The sequence below is a fragment of the Protobothrops mucrosquamatus genome, unplaced genomic scaffold, assembly GCF_001527695.2.
Source record: "Protobothrops mucrosquamatus isolate PMUCROS unplaced genomic scaffold, P.Mucros_1.0 scaffold218, whole genome shotgun sequence".
Taxonomy (NCBI): Eukaryota; Metazoa; Chordata; class Lepidosauria; order Squamata; family Viperidae; genus Protobothrops; species Protobothrops mucrosquamatus.
Genome location: NW_015386571.1, coordinates 1,027,319 through 1,052,399, shown reverse-complemented (window position 1 = coordinate 1,052,399; position 25,081 = coordinate 1,027,319). Strand labels below are relative to the sequence as shown.

Here is a 25,081-nt window from a genome sequence, read left to right as displayed (position 1 = left end):
CATTTCAGCAAGATAGTTTAACAGCATCCCTTACTTATACAAAAAAAGAAAAGAAAAAAAGTTTCCATCTCCATAAAGTTAAGAAATTAATTATATCATTTCATAAAGCTACACCTATAAAAAATCATTTGGAACCCTTAATAAGGTTTACAACTTCAATTACTTAATTATCATTCAATTATTTTCAATTATTACAGCAATACCTTCCTTTCTCTTCAGCTAATGGGCTTTCCTGTCATGCCGAAAAAGAAATCTCTCATTTCTCTTATTTCTGTAGTGTTATCCTTATTGTTCTCTGCTACTCTTTGAAACATGAATTATGCATTGTATGTGTTTGTAAACACATGCCCATGAGGAAGAATGAATTAAAATGCACATTAGTACAATGAACTGGGGAAAGGATTTGGTAAATAGCTAATGGATAATTTCACAAAGTATTTCCTTTATGTCTAACCTGGAAATTTACAGAAGTCAGCAGTCAGATTGACCTCTGAAATCAGAGGGGCTACATTATATGAGGGCCCAGTGCATTGCATTGTTGCTGACTTCTTTCTGGGTAAAGTACAGGGTGCTGCTTATTATTTAAAGAAACCTTATAAAGTATAGAGCCAAGCTCCTTGAGACAACGCTTCTTTTTGTAACTATATGATTCCATGCCCTGCAGCCCAGCTCACTAAAGTTATCTGGAGAGAGTTACAGTGGCCCCGGGCTTCTCTTGAGAAAACTTTTAATCATCTTAGTTTTTTGGAATGGATTCCTTTACTCCATTGATGGGTTTAACTTCTTTGCTTCTGTGCTTTTAAAAAAGCTGTAAAACTTTTATTTTAAGCCTGCCTTCACTACTTTTACTTTTTTTAAAAAAATCTTTTTAATAGCTCTGGATTTATTTTTAGATTTATAATTTTATTCTAAATCAATGAGAGAACCCATGTTGGTGACCTAAGTTTAATAAATTGAAAATTAGAGATAAATTGCCAGGCAAGGTAGAAGTAATGGTGATCTGACAATGCGTTGCAGTATGTGACAGGGTCAAGTCTTTTGACTTTAAATAACCTCACATCAAATTTTAGAATTGACTAAGCCCTTCTAAAGCCTGATAGTGAACATTTGATGTCTAAAACTGTGCTTTTCACAAGTAATGAAGTGAGATAAAACTCTTTTATTTTGATGAAAAAATGTTCTCATCTTCTGTTATCTTTTCAGAATTTATGGTGTGCCATGAATCAGTTTCCTATTTCCTCCCTCCTTCACTTTCTCTAATTAAATTCCTTGACTTTTCAGCCACTAAAAAAACATACTATAATCATACTGCTGACATCAGTGCATAATTTTCCTTCCAAGGTGTAGCTTAGCACAGTACAGTGATATTAAACTCTGAAAGTTCAGGATAATTAATTAGTAGCACCAATGTGAGCAATTCTGCAGATCTTGAGATTATGTAGAACCTCCCAAATATGTAATACAAAATTACAGAAAAAGATAGGAAGTTCCTGAAGTAGATATTCCATTCCCTCCCACAACCATATTCTCAGGTTTGTGGTCTGTTGGTGATCGCTATGGGAATTGTAGTATGACAGTACTTTTCTTACATTGATATTTCATATAAGTTTGGAAGAATGGAAATCGGAAAACGAGTATAACTTACTCAGGATTGAGGTCCAAGGAAGTGATATAAATCCAACAAGGTAGGATAAACAAAGCCTGACTTTTGGAATTCTTCCCAATAATTATAGGAGCATTTGTTATTTTATTCTGCATAATGAATTAACATGTTGCATCTGTGTTTCTCCTTTCCTCTCAGTTTGCATCTATGCATATTTGTAGGACTATAGTGGAAAGGATATGGGTTCCATATTCTATGTTGAGTTACTCGACCAAGAGGGTAGGGTGCGGGTTTAGATGGTCAAGAGCCTTTCAAACCACTGGCCAAATCCTTCTTTCATAGGGATGCACTGGGGATGAGGGTGGACATGTTTTTCTCTGTAACCTTTGCCGGATACAGATAGTTTTCAAACTCAAATATTTTATTTAGTGGTCTTTGACTTCATCAAATGTTATGGAATGATTTTGTGTTATTGTTTAACATACCCTATCAAGTAAAGATGAATTTCAAGGGAGTTTGGTTTGTAACTAATTTGTTATAAGATTTTGTTCATCTGATTCTATATGGTTTGTTTATGGGATAATCCGTTTACCAGCCTGTTGCTTTCGTTTTCATGCAGGAAATAATAACTGTAATAAATAGTGAGATAATTCTAATTAACAAAGTGTATTTCATATATTTAGTATATCTATACTTACTAGTGCACCTGTTCCCTTTTGCAGAGGTTGATGAGCTGCTGTGTTCTCTTAAGCATGTCCAACACACGCTGATAGATCCACAAAGTCAGGAAGAAATTGCTCTCATTTTACAGCTTGTGCAAAATACTGACTTTCAAAATGCATTTAAGATACACAATGCTGTTACTGTGCATATGAACAAAGCAAGTCCTCCATATCCTCTTGTCTCCAACGCACAAGAACTTGCACAAGAGGTATGTATGCTGGCTGCTGAGTGACAATCAAGTTGTGACACCGTATCCACACCTTAAAAATGATTTGACCACCATAATCCTCACTGGAGGTTCTCAACACAAGTGTTGCTCTTAATCCAGTGTGCATTGTGATCAGGCACAGATATTTGAGTATGAGGGTGGATTTGGTCAGGAAACTGACATATTACAAACTGTCACTTCCTGAGGCAGTTGCTAAAGAAGAACTACCTGTACTGCCTCAGAAATACTATAGGTACACTTAGTCCACAGGCTCATATATACAGGAGTCTTGGTGGCTTAATGGTTAGAATGCAGTATTGTAGGCTAACTCTGCCCATACCCCGGAGTTTGATTCTGATGGGATCAAAGTTTACTTAGCTTTCCATCCTTCTGAGCTTGGTAAAATGAGGACCTAGATTGTTGGGGGCGATATGCTGACTTGTAAACTGCCTAGAGAGTGCTGTAAAGCACTATTAAACAATATATAAGTCTAAGCGCTATTGCTATTGCTGTATACATCATCCTGAATCCTTATATGTAACAGGCAAAATCTCTCAAAATTATACTGCTATACTGCCAAAATGTGTTATCTAGTCATTGATTTTCAGTAATATTTTATGTATACAAATGTTTGTATATCATCTGAGTGAGGGGATAGATGGGCAACTCATCAGGTTTGCAGATGACACCAACCTGGCAGGAATAGTCAACACTCCAGAAGATAGGCTTAAGATACAGAAGGATCTTGACAGACTTGAAAATAGGGCGCTATCTAACAAAATGAAATTCAGTGGTGAAAAACGTAAGGTTCTACATTTAGACAAGAAAAACCAAATGCACAGGTACAGTATAGGTAGTACCTTGCTCAATAGTAGTAACTGTGAGAGGGATCTCAGAGTCCTAGTGGATAATCACTTAAATATGAACCAGCAGTGTGCTGCAGCTGCCAAAAAAGCCAACACAGTTCTAGGCTGCATTAACAAGAGGGATAGAATCAAGATCATGTGAAGTGTTAATACCACTTTATAATGCCTTGATAAGACCACACTTGGAATACTGCATCCAGTTTTGGTCACTACGGTGTAAAAAAGATATTGAGTCTAGAAGGAGTACAGAGAAGAATAACAAAGATGATTAGGGGACTGGAGGCTAAAATATAAAGAACAGTTGCTGGAATTGGGTATGTGTAGTTTAATGAAAAGAAGGACTAGGCATGACATTATAGCAGTGTTTCAATATCTCAGGCTATGCCACAATGAATAGGGAGTCAGGCTATTCTCCAAAGCACCTGAAGGCAGAATAAGAAGCAATGGATGGAAACTAATCAAGGAGAGCGGCAATCTAGAACTAAGAAGAAATTTCCTGACAGCTAGAATAATTAATCAGTGGAACAACTTGTCTCCAGAAGTTGTGAATGCTCCAATACTGGAAGTTTTTAAGAAGAAATTGGAGAACCATTTGTCTGAAATGTTATAGGGTTTCCTGCCTAAGCAGGGGGTTGGACTAGAAGTCCTCCAAGGTCCCTTCCAACTCTGTTATTCTGTTCTATTCTACCTTAGTCTGGGATTCTGGATGGTTTTCAGTAACTGTTAAAAAATAAAAAAACCTTCGCTCTGAAAAACAGCCCACCAAACCTTAACAGCAGCAAAGAGAAATCAGCCTATCAAGGTAATCCTACCACACCATTATAATTAAAACAATAATATATCTATGGAGATTCTCAGTCATCCAGGTTATGGTTGCCCCAAAGGTGCTTTTTCAAAAGGCAACTGGACTTTGTTTTTCCTTGGAGATGTTTCGCTTCTCATCCATGAACTGAAGAACCTTCTTGGATGAGAAGCGAAACATCTTCAAGGAAAAACAAGTCCAGTTGCCTTTTGAAAAAGCACCTTTGGGGGTAAAACAATGATAGTATAAAATGACCTTTGATGTCTTGCAAAAGCCTAGCAGAATGAGAACTCCATGCATCTTTCAGGCAAAGGTTTTTCATAGTGGGAGAAACCACCAAAAAAGGAACCTTGGACTCTCAACCCCTTTACTTCAATTAGGATGTAGAACTTCAGCATTCCCTGTCCTCAGGACGAACACACAGGTTGGGTTCCATCTATTCAGGATGGAATTTGACCCCTATCTAGTCATGTTTGGTAATACCCCATCATTCCCCTCCTGCAGGAGTTACAGACCTACTTAGATGGCTGTTCTTCAGAGACATTTGGAATTGGAAGATCCTTGAATACTCGTGAGGGAATGTTGTGTTAAAAATTAATGTGGTCTCTGATTTATTTTATCCATTTACTGTATTGAAAAAATAGTTAGGAAATCAATGTTTGTTTGACATACTACACTGCTTATAGAAAAGATGTTCTTGTGTGAAAAGTAAAATAATACTTTGCTTATGATGTATATGGTAACTGATGTTACATTTTTGGTGTTTCTAATTCCCAGGTACAAAATGTTTTGAGACCAAGCCATCAGAAAGATGGGCTGGAACTTAATTCTTTATTGAATGCTCCTCATGTTCAGGTAGGAACACTCTATTTTAAAGTGTAGAGTATTCAGTTTTTTAAAATATACTATAAACAATATATAGATATCTACTGTTTTTTCCCTCTATCTGTATGCAAGCTCTGTATGCCTGGAATGGGGCGCTTCAGAAATGGAACGCTACTTTCTGTGTAGTCACATGATGCTTCAAAATGCAGGGAATCCCTGTGTTTTGAATAGCCCCACCAGAGCACAAACATTCCACAATCCACAATGCCAAATCCTAACCCCCACCCCAGGGCAACCACATTCCTTCACTAACCTCCTTTCCAGCTCCATTCTCCGTGTGCAGGGCAACAAAAGAACTTTATGGGATTTTAAAAAAAAGAGATCAACCTGACCTTCCAACTTCTCGCGGGAAAAAAAAGATCTCGCAAAGTTGGAAGGTCTGATTGAACTTTTTTTTTAACCGGTAGTCCCACAAGCTTCTTTTGTTGCCCTGCATGTGTTGGCGGAAAATGGAAGTGGAAAGGAGGTTAGTGAAGAGAGGCTTTGGGGAAGCAAGGAGAGACGGGGAAGGGTCTGGTCTGGCCGCCGCTGCTTCACCCTGCCAGTATCAGGGTTCAGAGGCTTTTCACCAGAAAAAAGCCATTTCTCAAGCCCCTTCCTGATGAAAACAAGCCTCTGGAGCAAGCACGCCACGGTCTCTGGCTAAGTTTTCACAGGAAAAAGCCAGTTCTCAAGCCTCTTCCTAGTGAAAACAAGCCTCCAAAGCAAGCGCTCCTTGCTCTTTGGCTAGCTTTTCACAGGAAAAAGCCATTTCTCAAGCCCCTTCCTGGCAAAAACAAGCCTCTGGAGCAAACACGCCTCGCTCTTTGGCTAGGTTTTTGCAGGAAAAAGTCATTTCTTAAATCCCTTCCTAGTGAAAACAAGTCTCCGGAGCGAGCATGCCTCACTCTTCTTAAGAGCAATCCTACAAAAAGAAGCCTCCGGAGCAAGGGCACTCCCTCCAGAGGATTGTTTTTGCCAGAAAAGGACTTGAGAAATGGCTTTTTCCAATGAAAACGTAGCCAAAGAGTGAGGTATGCTCACTCTGGAGGCTTGTTTTTGCCAGGAAGGTGCTTGAGAAATGCCTTTTTCTGGCAAAAATGGAGCCACAGAGCGAGGTGTGCTCATCCTGGAGCTTGTTTTTGCAGGATTGCTCTCAATAAGAGCAAGGCGCGCTTGCTCCAGAGGCTTGTTTTTGCCAGGAAGGGGCTTGAAAAATGGCTTTTTCAGGCAAAAACGGAGCCAAGAGTGAGGCACTCGTTTCTAAGTGCATTTGCATGCAACGGAGCTTCCAGTTTCCCCAAGGTCTCCATCCTGGTGAAAATTGTTCCGGTAGTGGCGGAAAGGAGTTGAGGGCGGGACCAAACACCGCAAGTGGTCTCAGTTATGGTTGTAACTGACTGTACTGGTAGCATTCCTTAATTTGATTGTCCACGCATATGGAATCAGAAGAAAATATAAGAAAAATGTCTTCTGGTTCATATTGCATCCAGTATTGAATTTTGTATCCAGTATTGAATTTTTGTGGTATTTTTACCCTATGCCATCTATTTGGTCATACCATAATAAACCGTAAGTATACTGTTTTGCACCAGGCACTACTATTGGCTCATGATAAAATTGCTGAACAGGAAATGCAACCCGAATCAGTGGCAGATGAAAAGATATATGAAAATGTTGGTGTGTATGGAGGAGAAACAGTTAAAATTGTTCGCATTGAGAAAGCGAGAGATATTCCATTGGTAAGTATACTAAAATGTGATCTGGAAAAACATTGACTCCCATATTTTTTACAATGCTCGGTCTGATCATTATAGTACATTGTCTCAAAAAAGGGAACACAAATGCTCTCCCTCAGGTATATAAAAATGTGCAAATCATTTTCCCACTCTACAGCTGGCTTTGTGGACTGATAAATAATGAGTTTTTGGTCGTATTCTCAGATTCTCCTGAAAATTCTGATCTATTTTAAGCAGACTCAAGTGCTGGTTTTCTTATATGTATGTTTCTGCATAAAATTGAATTGAAAATTGAGCATATTTTCTGTACTTACAAGGCACACCTCTCAATCTTCCTCAATATATGAATATACTAAAGATTAATACTTTATCATTCATTCCAGTAAACTGCTGTGCTTTAGATAAACTTTACAGCAGGATTGACACCAGTTCTGTAATTGCACTCATATTCATCACAGTATATAGAAACGATTGTATAAATGACCTTGGAAATGAGCCATTAAAGGAGATAAAATAGCTACACAATTTGGGAAAATTAAAAACCTGAGAAATAAACTCAAAATAATAGCTTTGATTCTATTTGGTACAAGGTTGGGTAAAAAGAAACTCTGATACCCTTTCACACTTGTATTTATTATGCCTTATAAAAATAGTTTTGCTGGAGTACGTGTGATGTGTTTCCTGACCTGCCATGTCTTGAAAGGTTGACAGGATACATGCATCTTTACCATTATGTCACAACTCTTCTTCCCAAAAGGCACCTTTGTTTTGTCACTTTATACCCATATGATGGGTGGAAGAAAGGAAAAGAAAAAAAATTATATCTGGTTACTTTTTCTGGCTCTGAACTACAAAATCTAAGAATGATAGTGCATATTTATTAGTAGAGAGAATTAATTTTTTTTGTAATGATTGGCACACGATGCCATAATGTGCTAATAGAAACTAAACATTATCTAAAAACTGTATTTTTCGTTTTTCTTTCTTTTCATTCTATTTTTAACTTACTCCTGAAAGACTGAAGAATATCATTGAAACACAAACATGCATGATTCTCTTGCAGATTTTTCTGTCTTACGTACTCTGTGGAATAGATCAGACCAATTTTAAGATGTCTGGACTTCAATTCCCAGAGTTTCCCAGCCAGAAAGGCTGATTGGGGAACTCTGAGAGTAGAAGTCTAGATATCTTAAATTTACCATGGTAGAGAAACACTGGATTAGACTGACAGATTGATCATAAGGTGCCTGAGTGGTGGTTTCAATCTGGTTCGAATCAAACTTCTTTTATTTTAGTTATATTTCTCATCATCTCAGATGTTCACTTTCTATTACCCAGGGTGCTACAGTACGAAATGAAATGGATTCAGTCATCATTAGTCGAATAGTGAAAGGAGGTGCTGCAGAAAAGAGTGGGCTCTTACATGAAGGTGATGAAGTTTTGGAAATCAATGGAACTGAAATTCGTGGAAAAGATGTTAATGAGGTTTTTGACTTGCTGGTATGTTATGTCACTTATTTGATAGAGCCAGTTTTGGTATAATGGTTAAGGCATCGGGCCAGAAATCGGGAGATCAGGAGTTTTAGTCCTGCCTTGGGCGAGAAGCCAGTTGGGTGACCTTGGGCCAGACACTTTCTCTCAACCCTAGGAAGGAGGTAATGGCAAACCACTTCTGAAAAATGTTGCCAAGGAAACTGCAGGGACTTGTCCAGGTGAACTGAGAATTGGATACAATTGAAAAAAGGGGTGGAGCAAAGAAAATCTTCTGATGTTATATTTAGCATGCCAATTGCAAATTGTTTCAAAGAATCAGTCCTTGGAGCTCCATCAATACTCATTTGCAGAAGTCAGAAACTTTGTTTAGGCTGAACTTTAATGGCCATGCATAAGCTTCTAAGTTTCTATTAGTGGAATGTTTAATCTCTAAGTTGTAACTATTTCTGGTTTAAATATGTTTTACCAGCCAAAATTTCCATGTATATCTTAAGACATAATGAAAATGGCTTTAACATCTGTATGTTGCACAAAAAAAGGCCAAATATTATATTTTTAGCAAGGTACAGTACAAAACACAGCACAATAATTACAAATAAATTGAATTGGTTTGAACCCAGTAAACAAATATTAACCTTAAAACAGCAAGCATAACAGTACATTAAAATATGCCTCGAATACAGCCTAGTGCAGTGGTTCTCAACCTTTTTAATGCCGCGACCCCAACCGTCGTAAGTCGAGGACTAAACCGGTCATAAGTCTAGGACTAAACCGGTCGTAAGTCGAGGACTACCCAACTGGTCGTAAGTCGAGGACTTTCCCTGCCCTGGAGCGCCGCGCATGCGTGGTTCCGCCCCCTGCGCCGGCCGAGGTGTAGCTGGCAAGCGGCAGAGACGGAGCAGGCCGACCACCAGCTGGCCCAGCCCAAGGGAGGTAAGGCCCACCGGAAAAGGGGGAAAAAATGGCGGACAAAAAGAATGGCGGACAGCCTTGCTTGGCGACCCCCGTGAAATGGTCAATCGACCCCAAATGGGGTCCCGACCCACAGGTTGAGAACCACTGGCCTAGTGCATATACATCCCTAATCATTTAAAACAAGCATTCTACCTTGAGTACAATGCCAGCTGAGTGATTTGGCCCAGTCACTTTCTCTCAACTCAGCTCATCTTAACAGTTTGTTTATTTATTTATTAAAATGGTTGTGCCACGCATCTCACTGGTACAGATTATAAATAAATAATCCAGCAGATTACAATATATTGGAATATTGACAAAAAGTTAATTCATAAATAAAAATCAGGGATACTCTGTCTCTGAAGTGTGACCTGAGTAATGGTGCCATTCCCATTGTTAAACTTATGGTGCTAGGTCTGATACACATGGCTGATTTTTAAAAGAAGAATAATGTAGCACTTTATATCAGAATCCATCCAAATGGAGTTGTGAAATCTCAGATCAGCATATAGAAAGAAGACAATTGGGTAAGAACAGTAATTTACCAAGGAACCTAAGATGATCTAAAATTATAATTCATTGATGCTTTTCTTCACAGGCAGACATGCATGGCACTCTGACATTTGTACTGATTCCAAGTCAGCAGAGCAAGCCCCCACCTACTAAGGAGACAGTGGTATGTGACTATATCAGATAATACTTCACATAACAGAGGTTCAGTTGATGCTTATAGTTTGTTTGTTTTTTAAAAAAACTTCTCTTTATTTATTTATATTTGTTTATTTATAAAATTTATTGGCCTTCCATCTTACCGTAGAGTAACTCTGAGCAGCTTACAGTGATAAAAATGTATGTATGTTAAAACAAAAATAAATTAAAACCAAACATTAAAAATCTAAGGACATGTTATTCAGAGTCACTTGACATTTCAAAAACTAAGCAACATCAGGCCACCCATTCCTTGATTCTTGGTTATAACAATCTAAAATTCACTTTTTGAATTTTACTTAGAGTCCTGCCACAATTTATTATTTAAAGGAAGTATTCGGGCTATATGAGAAGAAGAAATTTAATTTAAAAAGACTCTGAGTCTTGTATATTTCTACAAGTGTCTGGAGCAGTAATTTGAAGAGCAAGTTTCTTTTCTAAGAGGCAGGAGAAAATGAATAGGAGAGAATGATAAAGGCTTTCAGGATTGTCATGTCCACATCTTAGGGTTTTCCTTAGTATCTGTTATCCCTTCCCCATGAGAAGCTTTAGGAGAAGTACAAGGGCTAGTAAGAGAGAAGCCTTCCTGTTTCTTAACATGAATGAATCTACTAATCGTGCATCCTGGAAGATGTAAAAGACTAGGATAGTCAAAACACCTCTATCTGAAACTGCCAAAGGGCATTCATGAGAATCACCAGTGCAGTTTCCAACCCTTGCACAGGTCTGAAGCCAGAATGCCAGGGGTCTAGTTAATCCATATCCTCCAGAGCCCTTTGTGTGTTGGCCCAACTATGTTCTCAGTAAACCTCTCCTCCAAAAATAATTTAAAATGGTAGAAATTGTTCAGTTTTGTTGGATTGAACCCTGATTTCTTGAGTGAGCAAACCAATGCCTCTTTAAGGACTTCTGATAGCTCCTACTTAATCACAAATGAGATCCAACTTCGAATCTCCTACCTTACTGCTTTAATTCATCAGGTGGGGGACAGATCCAGTTCACAAGTAGCAAAGCTAAGATTGCCGAGGACTCTGTTCATTTTGGGAGATCTGTGGGCTCCAAAGCCTCCCAGATAATACTACAAGATGTTACTTCTAACATTTCTATAGATTCTATCCATCTTCTAATTGGGAACACATGCAAATAATTTTATCTATGAAGTTCTCAGCCAGATAATGGCAACTTAACACTGACTGGATCTTCCAGCCTATCCTTCCCCAGAAGAATCCAGAACACATTAGCTGCCCAGCAGCCCATGCCCTTTTTACTACAGCATAGGTTTGAACCTGGGCTCCTGCCAATGTCAGGTTGCATTCACATCTTGAGCATCATTCCAGCTGTCTCTTTGCCTACTTCACTTCACAATGCTCCTCAATAAACCAAAGAACTGCATCAGTGGGCAGGGAGTACCTAGTCAGGGCCTATCTGTTAAGTACCCTAGTTCAGGGGTCTCCAACCCCTGGGCCGTGGACCGGTACCGGGCCGCAGCATGCCACCAACCAGTTCTCACAAACAAGCAAAGCCCCATCTGCAGAATACAGGCAGCACACAAAACCATGCCCCCTCCAGTCTGCAGAAAAACCTCCACGGAACCAGTCCCTGGTGCAGAAAAGGTTGGGGACCTCTGCTCTAGTTGTCTCTATATTCCAATATTCAACAAGGAACCTAACAGAAGACCTTCCAGGTTCCTGTGGAACTCCAGGAAATCTTTTAAATCCATCAGATGATGTGTCCGTTGGGAATTTTAATCCGTTTTTGAAGTAAGGGTATTTAAAAGGGGGGGGGGGACATCTTACTAGAAATTAATCATTAGAATTGCCTATCCATTTTTGTGTTTGTATATTTTTGTGTCCTAGATACATGTGAAGGCTCACTTTGACTACGATCCTTCTGATGACCCTTATGTCCCTTGCAGAGAGTTAGGGCTGTCTTTTCAAAAAGGAGACATACTCCATGTGATCAGCCAGGAAGATCCAAATTGGTGGCAGGCTTATCGAGATGGAGATGAAGAAAATCAGCCTTTGGCAGGCCTCATTCCAGGTACTTAATGTTAAGAACAGCAGACAATTCACACAGATGTTCATAAAATATCCCCACACACACACTCCCAATGCTTCCTATTGGTCTCTTGAGCAAAGAAATGTTTTATTTTGTATGATGCCTTCTAATATAATACAATCATTATCCCTTTTTTGAAGAGTTGATAAAAAGCAGAAGCAATAGCACAGTTAATACCAGCAGTTTATTGGCCTGATGTTCCCCTAGGTTTTTAATCATGAAAACTTAATGTTTGGTTATGTGCTTATTTTATTGTTACATCTTCAACTATAGAATCATATTTTAAAACTAGTTTTTCTGTATATTTGAAATGTAATCAATAATATTGGAAATAGAAAAAAATATGTGCAAGTGCTATTGGTCTTAAATAAAATATGTATTGAAGTTACAAAGGGAATGCTTGCTGTAGGGCAAAGGCTTGCAACTGAAAGGGCTCCTGCTATATATAGCAAATAATAAATTTAGATTTATTCATGTTTATAATGTTTCCTTAAGAATACAACAAGGCAGAATGGACCTATTAATAAACCTTAGTTTGGGAATTTATTATTTAAATTGCTAAAAATGTACTTTTTCACAAGAATAAGAGCATTCTAGTATTGTACCATATTTAATGACTAGTGAAGTATTAGAGCCCTTTTTATTACTCCTTTAGGTGAGAGAACACTGCAGTGAAAATAGATAAACCTATAATTAATAAATCGCTAGAGAAAGCAATTAAGTTTGGAAGAGTTAGCGGTAAAAGGAAACTAGGCCGCCGAAGAACACGGTGGCTGGACAGCAGCCAGAGCATAGAACAATTCAAAGAAGTAGTGCAAGATTGGAAGATGTGGAGAGACCTGGCCCATAGAATCGCCAAGAGTTGGACATGACTGAATGAGTATTATCATCATCATTATCATCAAAACAAAAAAATAGACATAAAATGTAATAAAATTGCATAACATAAATTAATAAAGTAACATCTATTTATTCAATTTATATGCCTCCCATCTTATTGTTGAATGGGTCTGGGTGGCTTACAACATCATAAAACAGTGAGATAAAACATTAAAAACATTGTTAAAAGTGAACAAAAACTGAGTTTTAAAAAAGGAACGAATACATAAATGGGGTGGAGGTGGGATCTTCTCAATCTGCTAACTATCTCCAATGAGGGATGCCCCGCCCCAACCAGGACCCCAGACTAACTGGCATAGCCAGGTCTTCAGGCCTTTTCAGAAAGCTAAAAGGGTGGGGACAGATCCCGCAGGGCACACAATGTTCCAGAATAGGCTCTTCTGGACCCCCACCAGCCAAAGTTGCTTGGGCGACAGGATCTATAGCCAGCCCCTTCTGCCAGAGCAAGTGGGGTGGGCCAATCCCATAATACACAAATAGTTTCATAATTAATTTGAATCTGAATCCATTTTATGTCATTGTCTTGACTTGCCAAATAGAGAAAAGAAAACTGCTCACAGGGTGAGAAGCATATTCTTCATGCAATTTTATGAAAGATACATACTTAGTGATTTTTTTTTTTCAAATATCTTCAGTGGCAGTTTTCTTTGAGCCTCTTTTGAAATGCTCTCAAAATAACATAGTTTATTATTATGAGAGAGATACTGTTATGTTCTTTCAGTGTTTATTCTTATACATACTTTCTTTCATGAAGGAAAAAGTTTTCAGCAGCAAAGAGAAGCGATGAAGCAAACTATAGAAGAGGACAAAGAGCCAGAAAAATCAGGTAAGTGGAAGACTTCAAAAATACTTGTGTTAGCAAGTTTAGTGTTTTTCAGTTGTCTTAATAGTTGCAGCAGATAGATGGATTTACTATCTGGACAATTGATTTGTCTTAAGAGGGATGATCGGGTTTAAGTACCCCCCTTTTTTTAAAGAGGATACTACCTCAGTGTTTTTCAAATCTGGCAACTTTAAAATGTGTGGACTTCAACTTTCAGGGCACGCTACCCTGAGAATTCCGGGAGTTGGAATTCTATATATCAACTTTAATAAGGTCTTATCTTAAGTGCAGTTCTTATATGCAGTTTTTCTTAACAAACACTAAAAGGACCAAGTTGAGTAACTGACTGTTGTTTGGTTGCTTTTAGGGAAGCTTTGGTGTGCAAAGAAGAACAAAAAGAAACGGAAGAAAGTTTTGTACAATGCCAATAAAAATGATGGTAAGAAAGGGTTTCAGCTGACTTCAAGATATTTTTTTTCTAGATGAATGAATTGTTAATGAGATATGGTGCAGATAGTCCTCAACTTGCAACCACAGTTGGGACCAGAATTTTTGTTGCTAAGCAAGGTGGTTGTTAAGTAAATCTCACCCAATTTCAGGACCTTTTTTGCTACAGTTGTTAAGTGGATCACTTCAGTTATTAAGTGAATCATGCGATTGTTAAACAAATCTGGCTTCCACCATTGACTTTGCTTGTCAGAAGCCGGCTGGGAAGGTCATAAATAGTGATCCATGACCTCAGGATGCTAAACTATTATAAAATGCGTACCGGTTGCCAAGTGCCCAAATTTTGATCATGTGGCTAATTTATTAGTGGTATTAAGTGCAAGGATTGGTTGTACATCTTTTTTTTTTTCAGTGAATGGTTGCAAAATGAATGGTTATAAATCAAGAATTACCTATATAACTTTTCCCTTTTTTTGTTTTATCAAAGTATACAGTTGTTATGATAGCTCAGTTGCTTATTTTAAAAATAAATTAGTCATACGGAACCATTTAAAATATTTGAAATATTTTTTTAAAATCTTCTCTTGTCTCTTGTTCTTTGGGTTTTGACCACGTTCATGATTACCACCATATTGTACAGTAACTTTCATTTGAGGGTTCAGTGTCTCCATAGCAGTTCAGAAATGATGCTAATCTTCAGGGATACAGGTAGTCCTCAACCTATGGCTACAATTGGGAATGGAAGTCCCATTACTTAGCAGTGCAGTCCTTAAGTGAGTCGTGCCTGATTTTGTGATCTTTTTACCTGGTTGTTAAGCAAATACAGCTTCCTCTATTGAGGAAGCTTGTCAGAAGCTCCCTGAGGAAGTTGCAAATGGCAGTCATGTGACCTGAGATGAGCAACCATCAAAAATACATGCTGGTGCCCGACTTTGATCATATGACTGTGGGGATGCTGTGATGGCCATAAGTGTGAGGACTGGTCATAAGTCATTTTTGTCAGTAATGTCATAACTTCCCATGGTCATTAAACAGATGGTTGTAAGTTGAAGACTACATATATGAGTATTTTTTTTACTCAGGATCAAAAATTTGGATAGGAAATAAATCTTCTCTTTTGACAGTGACTCTTCATGTCGTGAAGAAAGATGCCAAAAAGCATGTGAACACAATTCCACATCTAATATTTTGGATCATTATTTGAGTGAATACTTTTCTTAATATATTAAAGGCATCTCAGAGGACTTTTATTATTAATTTAAATCTCAACTGTGTCAATCTATATCACACATATGTATATATATATGTGTGTGTGTGTGTCTGAAAAACTTTCTATATGCAGTTTACATGTTAGGCAGTGATTTAACCACCAAGCCCCATAAGGGTATGGCTAACTGATGAGAGCAGAATGAGCTCGAAATGGCCATATTAGTCTCCCAACTTAATTCTTTAACTCTTTGTCAGAAAAAGAAATCTGGATTTGTAAATGTTTCACAGTAGTGACTTGAGCCTGCTTAACCCCCTAGTTGGGCTACAAGGCAAAAGAGATTGTAAAAAGTAGAACTGAGGTATAGCAGTTAAAATGCCAAGGTGTAATCAATCAGACCGGTCTGTCTGAAAAACTTTCTGTATATACTCCCTTGACTCTGCTGACAAAGGGGAGGAGAGCCTGTGGCTTGGTGGTTAAATCACTGCCTAACATGTAAACTGCCCAGGTTCAAATCCCATAAAGGGTGTTTGTGTCTATATCTGAAGCCACACAATATGTTTTATTAATTACTAATAAAAAGCTTTTTGAATTATGTGCACACTGCAATTTATCAGCATTAGCAACTTGTGATATAACACTTCACAATACATGCACCCACATTTATTGCATGAATAACACAAATGTTGTATTGTGATACCTATATAGGCATCGTGCTATAATATGCATACTACTTTCTTGGTCAAAGTTGACTAGGAAGGCACTATGCATATTATAATACATAGGTATCTGTCTACCTATCATTTTCTATCATATATAATTGTAAAAAATAGCTGAGTAGCAGCAAAAGAAATGAGAGAAAACACTTCAAATTATTATTAAAATCCAAACAGTTCTGATATTTGCAAAATAGAATTTATATTTATATTTCTCAACTAGTCAGTGTTGCAAGAATTATTTTTTTTTAGAAAAGAATAAGCTTTTTAAATTTGTACATTTGTTTTGGGCTTTCTTTTTGAAGATTATGACAACGAGGAGATTTTGACTTATGAAGAAATGTCACTTTATCACCAGCCAGCAAATAGGAAACGACCTATTGTCCTGATTGGTCCCCAGAACTGTGGTCAAAATGAACTGTGGCAAAGATTAATGAATAATGAAGCTGACCGATTTGCTTCTGCAGTTCCTCGTAAGTTGACATGTTTCTTAATATGTCATTTTCTAGCTTAGTACACTTGACATATAGTGATATTGAGGGAAGATGCTTTAGAGTTCCTTGATTGTGTATTTGTTATTTATGTAATTAATAAACATGAAGTCATCATAAAGAGAAATTTGTCAATCTTATTCACAAAAACTTCACATTACTAATTAATCATTTCTCATTTTTAAGAATGTATTGTTATTCTGTTTATGTTTCAGTAATTTCAGTTGCATGTGTCATTCTCAGCATCCTGTGTTCACCAGTGTTCTTAATTCAGCTGCATGTTTGGAAATGTGCTATATATCACTGGATATATGCCATATGTTGCATGTAACAATTTTTGAACCCATTTAAAGAACCAAAGTCTTTTGGATATAAAACTGAAAGTTCTGAATTTAGCTCAAGGATGCTCGGCTGAAAAAAGGTTTTTTGCAAACAGCTCTTTTTTCATAAAGTCTTGAAAACTGATATATTATAACAGTACCTTCTTGCTCAAGATTTATTAAGTTTGCTTATTGGTCTTTTTCAGATACAACACGAAATAGGAGGGATAACGAAGTAGCCGGCAGGGATTACCATTTTGTATCACGGCAAGTATTTGAGACTGACATTACAGCAGGAAAGTTTATTGAGCATGGGGAATTTGAGAAGAATCTGTACGGTACCAGCATAGACTCCGTCCGGCAGGTGATCAATTCTGGAAAGATATGTCTCTTAAATCTTCATACACAGGTAATGACATAGGTTTTGGACTCTACATTTTTAATTGTGATTGTTTATATCCTATTTTTATAAATAATTCAAGGTGGAGAACATATCCGATACACTTTCTTCCTCTTATTTTTTTTACAACAACCCTGTGAGGTGGATTGGGATGAGGTCGCCCAGCTGGCTTTCACGAATGGCTGAGGGGGACAAACTCATAGTCTTCGGCTTTCTAAGCTGCTGCCTTAAGCACTAGACCAGGGGTAGGCAACCTTGTGTCTTCTATGACTTGTGGACTTCAACTCCCAGAATTCCTGAGCGAGCTATGAAGTCCACAAGTCATAAAATACACAAGGTTGCCTACCCCTGCACTAGACCAAACTGGTTCTCAACTTCAGTATCGTTTTGATTAAACTTTATTGTACTGCAATGATTAAGAAACATGAAATTGTTTCTGCTTTGTTAAGAAATTTAAACATTAGCTGTTAATTCTGCATATTTAAGGCTAATTTGTATTAAGAATCAGTTTATGTGACAGTGATGCTGAAAAAGGTCTAGTTGAACACGGTTGCCTTAACTTTCTCTTTGGAGACTACCTTTTGCAACTTTCCACATTCCAGTTCTTAACCACCACAGACACTGGAAGTTGTATATCCCTGCAATATATCTTAGTCATACCCCAATACATCTTGGTATATATGTAGCAGTATACTAGCAAGAAATCTGTGGACTTTTAAAAAAATTTTCAACAGTCAAATTTAGGAGAGGATTAATTTTTTACAGAAGCTTTATATTTTTACCTGCTAGTCTTTAAATTATTTTATGGGCTTTGGTAAGTTTCATATTTAAAATTAAAAAACAGAGAATGATCTTATACAATTTTGAGTTCCTGAAAAAGTCATGTCCAAATCTAGATTTATTGTAATATTAAAGTACTTTCTATTGTTATACTACTAATATATTAAAGGATTTTTTCATTATATAGCTTTTAATCATAACTATTGTACTTCTTATGCAATTTTCTGTAAAGTGGCACATTTGTGGAAAACATAGCCTAATATTAAGAAGACCAGTCTTTAATTCAGTTGCTCAAATCCAGTTCCTGTTTCCAATTTGTATATAACAAATTCATCCAACATAACTAGGTTTATTTTTATGGTTCTTATAAACAGTTTAGTCAGAAATGCATAATACTATTGACAGTGGATAATTGACATCTCTGATGGTTTCATTTTGTTTGGTATGGATATTAATAGCACAAATTTTACTTTTACATTAGTCATTGAAGAGTTTACGCAATTCAGACTTGAAACCATATATTATCTTCATTGCACCTCCATCACAAGAACGGCTTCGTGCATTGCTGGCCAAAGAAGGCAAAAATCCAAAGGTAATACTCATAGGTAATGTTTTCAATTGTGTTGTTTACATTTTTTGATAAGTCCACCATTTTAATGTATATCATAATATGTTTTCAGCCTTGCTATATTTTCCTGGAATATCCCAATTTACTTCCTTATAGCTAAGTGCCCTTGTCACATTAGTAATGTTTAAAGAGGGAAATTATATGGTTATGTTCTAATCTACTAGCGCTACTAGAGTTTTAGTTCTAACTTCATTGATTTCCCTTTTCTGTTAACGATCTCGTGGTTAACATCCAACTATACTTAACAAAAGATTTCCCTTAGTTCTTAAAGTAAGCCTAAATTTGTGTAGTGACTTCTACTGGGTTAAGGGAGGTAAATTTAGTAAAAGCAAGGAGAAAACAAAGATAAACTTCTTTGGACTCCCCGTCACAAACTTCCACTGTTCGTTAAAATGTGTCAGAAATGCTTTGGATTAAAAAGAAAATCAGTAGTTTTTATCCTAACACTTGTCTGTCTTGTATATTGTTTTCTCTTATGCAGCTGAGTTCTGCTTTTCTATAAGGCCGTGTGTGTGTGTGTGTGTGTGTGTGTGTGTGTGTGTGTGTGTGTGAGAGAGAGAGAGAGAGAGAGAGAGAGAGAGACAGCAAGATAAATATTACTGATATAGGATATTTTTTTCCACTTCAATTTCAGCCAGAAGAACTAAGAGAAATCATAGAGAAAACCAGAGAGATGGAGCAAAATAATGGCCATTACTTCGATACAGCAATTGTGAATTCTGATATTGATAAAGCATATCAAGAATTACTTCGTTTAATTAACAAACTTGATACAGAACCTCAGTGGGTTCCATCCTCTTGGCTGCGATGAAAAAAACCCCACGCCAATGAAGAAAATATTTTTGCCAATTGCATACTTTTCATTGTTATTAACTTGTTTAATTCTCAAATCCAACAATGTTGCTGTGATTGTAGAATGTCTGGTTTCTCTACTTTTAATTAGACACAGTGTGAACAAGCCACATTTTAATTATTTAAATAGGTTTTTCTAACAGCTTCTTTTTGTCTAGAGTTTTGTTCTTCAAGCAAGTATATTTATACAGTTCATGATCATTACTAACACAGGTTACTTTACACTGGTAACTTAATGATCTAATGAAAATATTGTAGCTCTCAACAATACCTTTACAAAACATTGGATGGATGAAATAATCAGGAAGAAAAAGGAATTAATCTGCACATTTTCTTCTTAATAGTATAAAGGGGCCACTTATATGGAGTTGTCCTTAGGCTTGAATTTTTTTAAATTTTAAATTTAAATTTAATTTTTTTAATTAAACATTCCTTTATCCAATAGCACTGCATTTTTTAAAATATGTACAATGTAAATACACATTTTTTGTCTTTAGATACTTTGTAAATCAGATTGATAGCTTATTAAATAACAAGATTCCACTGAAGATGAATTCTATATATGAGTCAATATTTGAGATGTGATATTTTTATGGATTTTTGCCCCTTTTGTCTACATTACTTGATTGGGAGCCGCTGGTATCCCAAAGAACTGTGGAACATTTTTGAAGGGAAGCTATATTTTTATGACAATAATTCTTACATTAGTTTTTTTTACAAGGCTTTGCTTCCTTACAATGTAAAATGGTTTTCATAAACAAACAAATGAAAACTAGAGTTGGGAATAGTGAATATTAGCATATATCCTTGTATTTTTATACCTAGGCACAAGACATCTCATGGCTGTTGGAATTAGTATTAAGTAATCAGGTTATAGCCCTGGAACAGTAACATAATATGGATGTTAGGAACTTGTCTTATTCTCTTTTCTAGAAACATCAAATCCCTACTGAAAAGATCCATTGAGTAAATATTGGAGGCTTCTCCAGTAGTAGCTCTTTTGGAAATAGATTAGTTTTGTTACTTTGTTGTTGATGGCACCCATGAATGTGAATATTAATAAATGTTTTTCTCAATCATAGCTTTTATTTTTATATACTGTCTTACACTGGAATTACTTCAACATGTAGTTGAATAGGTGAAGTATTAGCTATTTCTTTATGTTATTTCATTTTTTCCTCATAATATATGAAATAGAAAAGAACTCGGCAAGAATAATACTTTTTTATTCATTGTTGAACATGCTGTATGGCACATAGAAACTGTGTTGAAAAACTGGCTTAAGAACTGAAATTGTTCAGTATTATAAGCATCCCTCAGCAAGCAAGAAAAGAGGAAAAAATATAAATAAAAATATAAAAGAGTTCCCTCCCATTCAAATTCTGTATAATCTTATATTTATAAACTGATGGTAAAATAATCACCTAGTAATGTGCCTCATCCAGTAAAGCCTTTCAGTAGATAATAGAAATGACATGGAATGATTCCTGAGATAATTATGCATCTCCAATTGTCAACTTTGCTTACCATGCATGAGAAAGAAATGCTGTGGTTTTTCCTCATTTGATTTGTGATCGTTTCTAACTATTGGTGATTGTTACAAGTCACTAAACAAGGACTACACTTGAGATGTAATGCATCCCAGCTTTTTTCTTTGCTTAAGGGATCAGAAATGGACTATGGCACTGTTTCTCAACCTTAGCAACTTTAAGATGTGTGGGCTTCAACTCCCAGAAATCCCCCGTCTGATTGGGAGTTGAAGTCTACACATCTTAAAAGTTGCTAAGATTGAGAGACACTACACTATGGAATCACATAATTTTATTTCTCATCCTCTCCTGTTTTATATATAATTTGGTTTTGTTTGTTCTGGTAAACTTGTATTGAGCATTTAATGCATAAGTTTGTAGACCAGGCATACAAATTTGAACACATATGTCCTGTTCTTCATAACTATTTTGACAAAACGACCTTATCTCAATATCCTTGGCTAATCTTGAAAAATTTAACAAGGATAGGAAATCATCAGGAAATCCCAAGGCTATAGATTAAACTGAGAAGTTGAAAAGGACAGGGAAATATTTCAGTTTTGTTTCTAAGAATACATCTATGAAATCATCCCAAATCAAGCACAACTTAAAGCAAAGTGTTAGGATGATAGGATTACATTGTAAATATTAAAATCCATATTAGATTTTTTTGCGATAGATATAACATTTTATATGCATATAAAATACCAACTTTTTTCACTATCATACTTGAATTCTGGTATGATCCAGGGTGCATTCTGGAGATGAATTAATGATGTTGACATGACACAGCAGTGAGTGTATTACATGTTAAGATGCACAACACAATGAATCCCTTTGTTATGTTTTTGTTGCCCTTTTAATGTCTAAGAATCTAGAGATTGCTGAACAAAAAAATTACTAAATGTAATAAGGTCGGTTTAAAAAAACAAAACATTTAGTTAAACAGATGCAACAAAGCCAAATAATGGTATTAAGATTGTTAAAATGGTATTTTATAGATCAATCAGTAGTAACAAATTTAATCCTTTATTCTGCTGCTGAAAGCATGCATTTTGAAGTCTTTCACAATGCATGATGATTAGAAAAAATTAGAGACATTGAATATGTTACTATTTAAGTGTTTTGCTGTATGCTGAACGAGTGTACTGGATTTTTCTTGGTTATTGAAACAGGAACAGTTTTAATCAAGTAAACATTATTTTATTGGCATGAATGTAACCGTGTCTTTCTAATAAGGACAATAGGAGGCTTGTAAGGTAACTGTGACAATGCACCAATGCTGTAAACTGTATGCTAATGTAAACATGTGTATTTCCTGACTTCAAGTAAATGTTAACTGTTAATATATTTTTATTTTAGTGGCTTAATATTACAAACTATTGTAATAAAGATGAGTGTATGGAATTAGTTATAAAGACTGCAGTGCAGTCTGTTGTGGTGATAAGTACCACCAGCATTGTTCCAAACATCCTTCTACTAGTTTGGTGCTTCCAGATGTGTTTGGGGCTACAGCTCCCAGAATTCCCGAGCAGCCAACATGAAGAATTCTGGAATTTGCAGTCGTAAGAGATATGGGAAGCGCTTGATTGGTAAAGGCTAATTATGAGGCTATATTGGCTATTAGGGCTCTGCATGCTTTAGTGATTCCAAATTCCCTTTTGTGAACATAACACCTCTGTTTATTAAAGCATCTTGACATTTTTAGGGATTCTGGCAAGCCTAAAAAAAAAAGATTGCCACTACTTAAAGGAATCTGCTTATTAAAAATTAGTGAAATTCTTAAAGCAGTTTTATTCAGGCTCCCATAGAAGCTGGATAAAGATCAGACAGTTTAAGAAAGAATAGAAAGATGCTCTACGCATACAGCACTTTTGAAGTGCAGTTACCCCTCTTGGCTTTCATTGGATTTAACATTATACAAAATTATTTCCACTGACATTACTTAGACTGGTTCCAGGGAATCCCCAAACTCTGGAGTGCCCATGGAGTTACCAGTTGTGGAAGAATATGTTCTACCAATGGTATCACTTCAGCTGGCAGATGGAGTTGGATATCATCTGTTGTAGAGATGCGATGGCACTTCCTAAAGCCACAATGTACTATGGAGACAAAAGCCACCTGATTTTTATACTTGCTTGAAGTTCTTTTACTATTCAATTGCATAAGTTTTTACTTTTTTCTAATGATTCAGTAGGAAACTATTTTGGCACAACTTATTATCTATGAGAGTACAATTCAGATCCATCAGATTAGCAAGCATGGCCATGATAACCAATATTCTCTATGCATTGTCCCCCCTCCCCTTTGCAGAAAAAGGTAAGTTAGTAGAGATTACTAACTGCACAGCTGATTCTCAGTGGTAATTTCTTCCATATGTTATAAGTTTGCCCAAAAGCACGGGTGTCAAACTCGCTGTGTCACGTGACGTATCGTGACTTTTTTTTTTTTGCATTGCCGGAGCTGGGGTGGGCGTGGCCCCCGTATGATGCAACCGGCCCACTGGCCGGCAGTTTGACACCCCTGCCCAAGAGTATTTAAATAAAAACTCTTAATCCTTGAGTAAGTTTGAGAATATTTCCCACTTGATTTAACAACTCAGATGCAGCTTGTAACAGCCTTATGACAAGTAAGGTACGGACTAAACAAATGAAACTTGAATATTGCGTGTGTTAAATTGTGAAGCTGTTTCATTGTCCTTTGAGAAAGAATTAGCAAATCTTGCACCATTTATTTGCTTACCAAAAATAAAGTTCACTTCTTACTTACTTTGCATCGAGTTGTTTTGTATACACAAGAGTCTTATGCTCATTTGTAAATTTGCCTTTAGAGGGGAAGGTGAACAGCAAGAGTTCACATTTCTATTTGTCCCATGCAAATATTTCTTTTCAATCAGAGAAACTCTCATTTCTTTAAACTATTAAATGTTTGTTACCCGTTTTTGTTTGGCCTTCTTGTATTTTTCTCTACTCCTTTTCTTCTGATGTAGATATATTTCACAGACTGGTTACTAGTGTGTATCCAAGAATAAAGCATAGGCAGAACAATTATAAAGATGGGATTTTCCATTAGTCTGGTATCAGCACACATATAAGTACTCCTCCCTAATTGGGACTTCATCTAAATAGGAAATCATATGACAGTGCTTTCCACTGGAAAGAGGCAAGACTACTGTTTCACACCTTCCGCTTTTAACTCCTAATCACTCCCCCTCCTCCCTTTGGAATGCTTTAATACCTGCTTACTTCTTGTATACATCAAAAGCAAATGAAATTATGCTGCAGCCAGCCTGGCATCTAGCTGACAATATCTTGAAATTTCTTTTTCTCCAATCTCTGTCCTCTGACAGGGGAGAAGTTCAAGGAAAGAGAGATTGCCTACCAAAATCACTTTTTTTTTTCTTCCTATCTCCCATGCATAAGAGAGATTGGAGAGGAAGAGATTTCAAGAGAGCACTGTAAGCTGATTGTGTAACAGACATGTCAAACTCGTGACGTCGCGCGATGTATCGGAGCTTTTTTGCCATTGCCGGCAATGGGGTGGGCGCGGCTCCGATATGATGAAACCGGCCCGCGGGCCAGCAGTTTGACACCCCTGGTATAACACACTCACAGCTGCCAGCTGCCAGGCCACCAGTGCAATTACATTGCTTTCAATGCCTATAAGAGCAAACGAATTACTTTTTTGCAATCCCTTTCTCTACAACTAATCTGTTCTGCACTGTACTGACTGTACTGGTGATCACTCAGTCTTTCAATTAAGCAGGTGATACTGTTTGAGCTGTAAGTCCAAGAGCTACCTGACATCGAAGAAGACAACTAGCATCCCATGCAGGAAAACAAGGCTGAAGCAGCCATTGGTTTCTGGCTGGTGAATGAGGAGTGGCAATGGCAAACCACCCAAGGGACTTTTAGGACCACACTCTTGAGAATCACTCACTTAAAGAAAGTTTGACAAACAAGAATAACC

The 25,081-nt window shown here is 36.8% G+C and overlaps 1 protein-coding gene across 1 annotated transcript in view; it reads left to right on the top strand.

Annotated features, from left to right (window-relative positions):
- MPP5 (membrane palmitoylated protein 5) overlaps nucleotides 1-19,972 on the top strand; it is a 31,783-nt gene extending 11,811 nt beyond the window's left edge. Inside the window, exons 2-13 of the mRNA XM_015814106.1 lie at nucleotides 2,326-2,534; nucleotides 4,980-5,057; nucleotides 6,662-6,808; nucleotides 8,144-8,305; nucleotides 9,852-9,929; nucleotides 11,818-12,001; nucleotides 13,674-13,745; nucleotides 14,110-14,181; nucleotides 16,418-16,585; nucleotides 17,130-17,332; nucleotides 18,585-18,695; nucleotides 19,366-19,972. Of these exons, the coding sequence (XP_015669592.1) occupies nucleotides 2,326-2,534; nucleotides 4,980-5,057; nucleotides 6,662-6,808; nucleotides 8,144-8,305; nucleotides 9,852-9,929; nucleotides 11,818-12,001; nucleotides 13,674-13,745; nucleotides 14,110-14,181; nucleotides 16,418-16,585; nucleotides 17,130-17,332; nucleotides 18,585-18,695; nucleotides 19,366-19,542 (1,661 nt within the window). The 3' untranslated portion in view covers nucleotides 19,543-19,972. The remainder of the gene's footprint in view (nucleotides 1-2,325; nucleotides 2,535-4,979; nucleotides 5,058-6,661; nucleotides 6,809-8,143; nucleotides 8,306-9,851; nucleotides 9,930-11,817; nucleotides 12,002-13,673; nucleotides 13,746-14,109; nucleotides 14,182-16,417; nucleotides 16,586-17,129; nucleotides 17,333-18,584; nucleotides 18,696-19,365) is intronic.
- The last annotated feature ends 5,109 nt before the right edge of the window (nucleotides 19,973-25,081 follow it).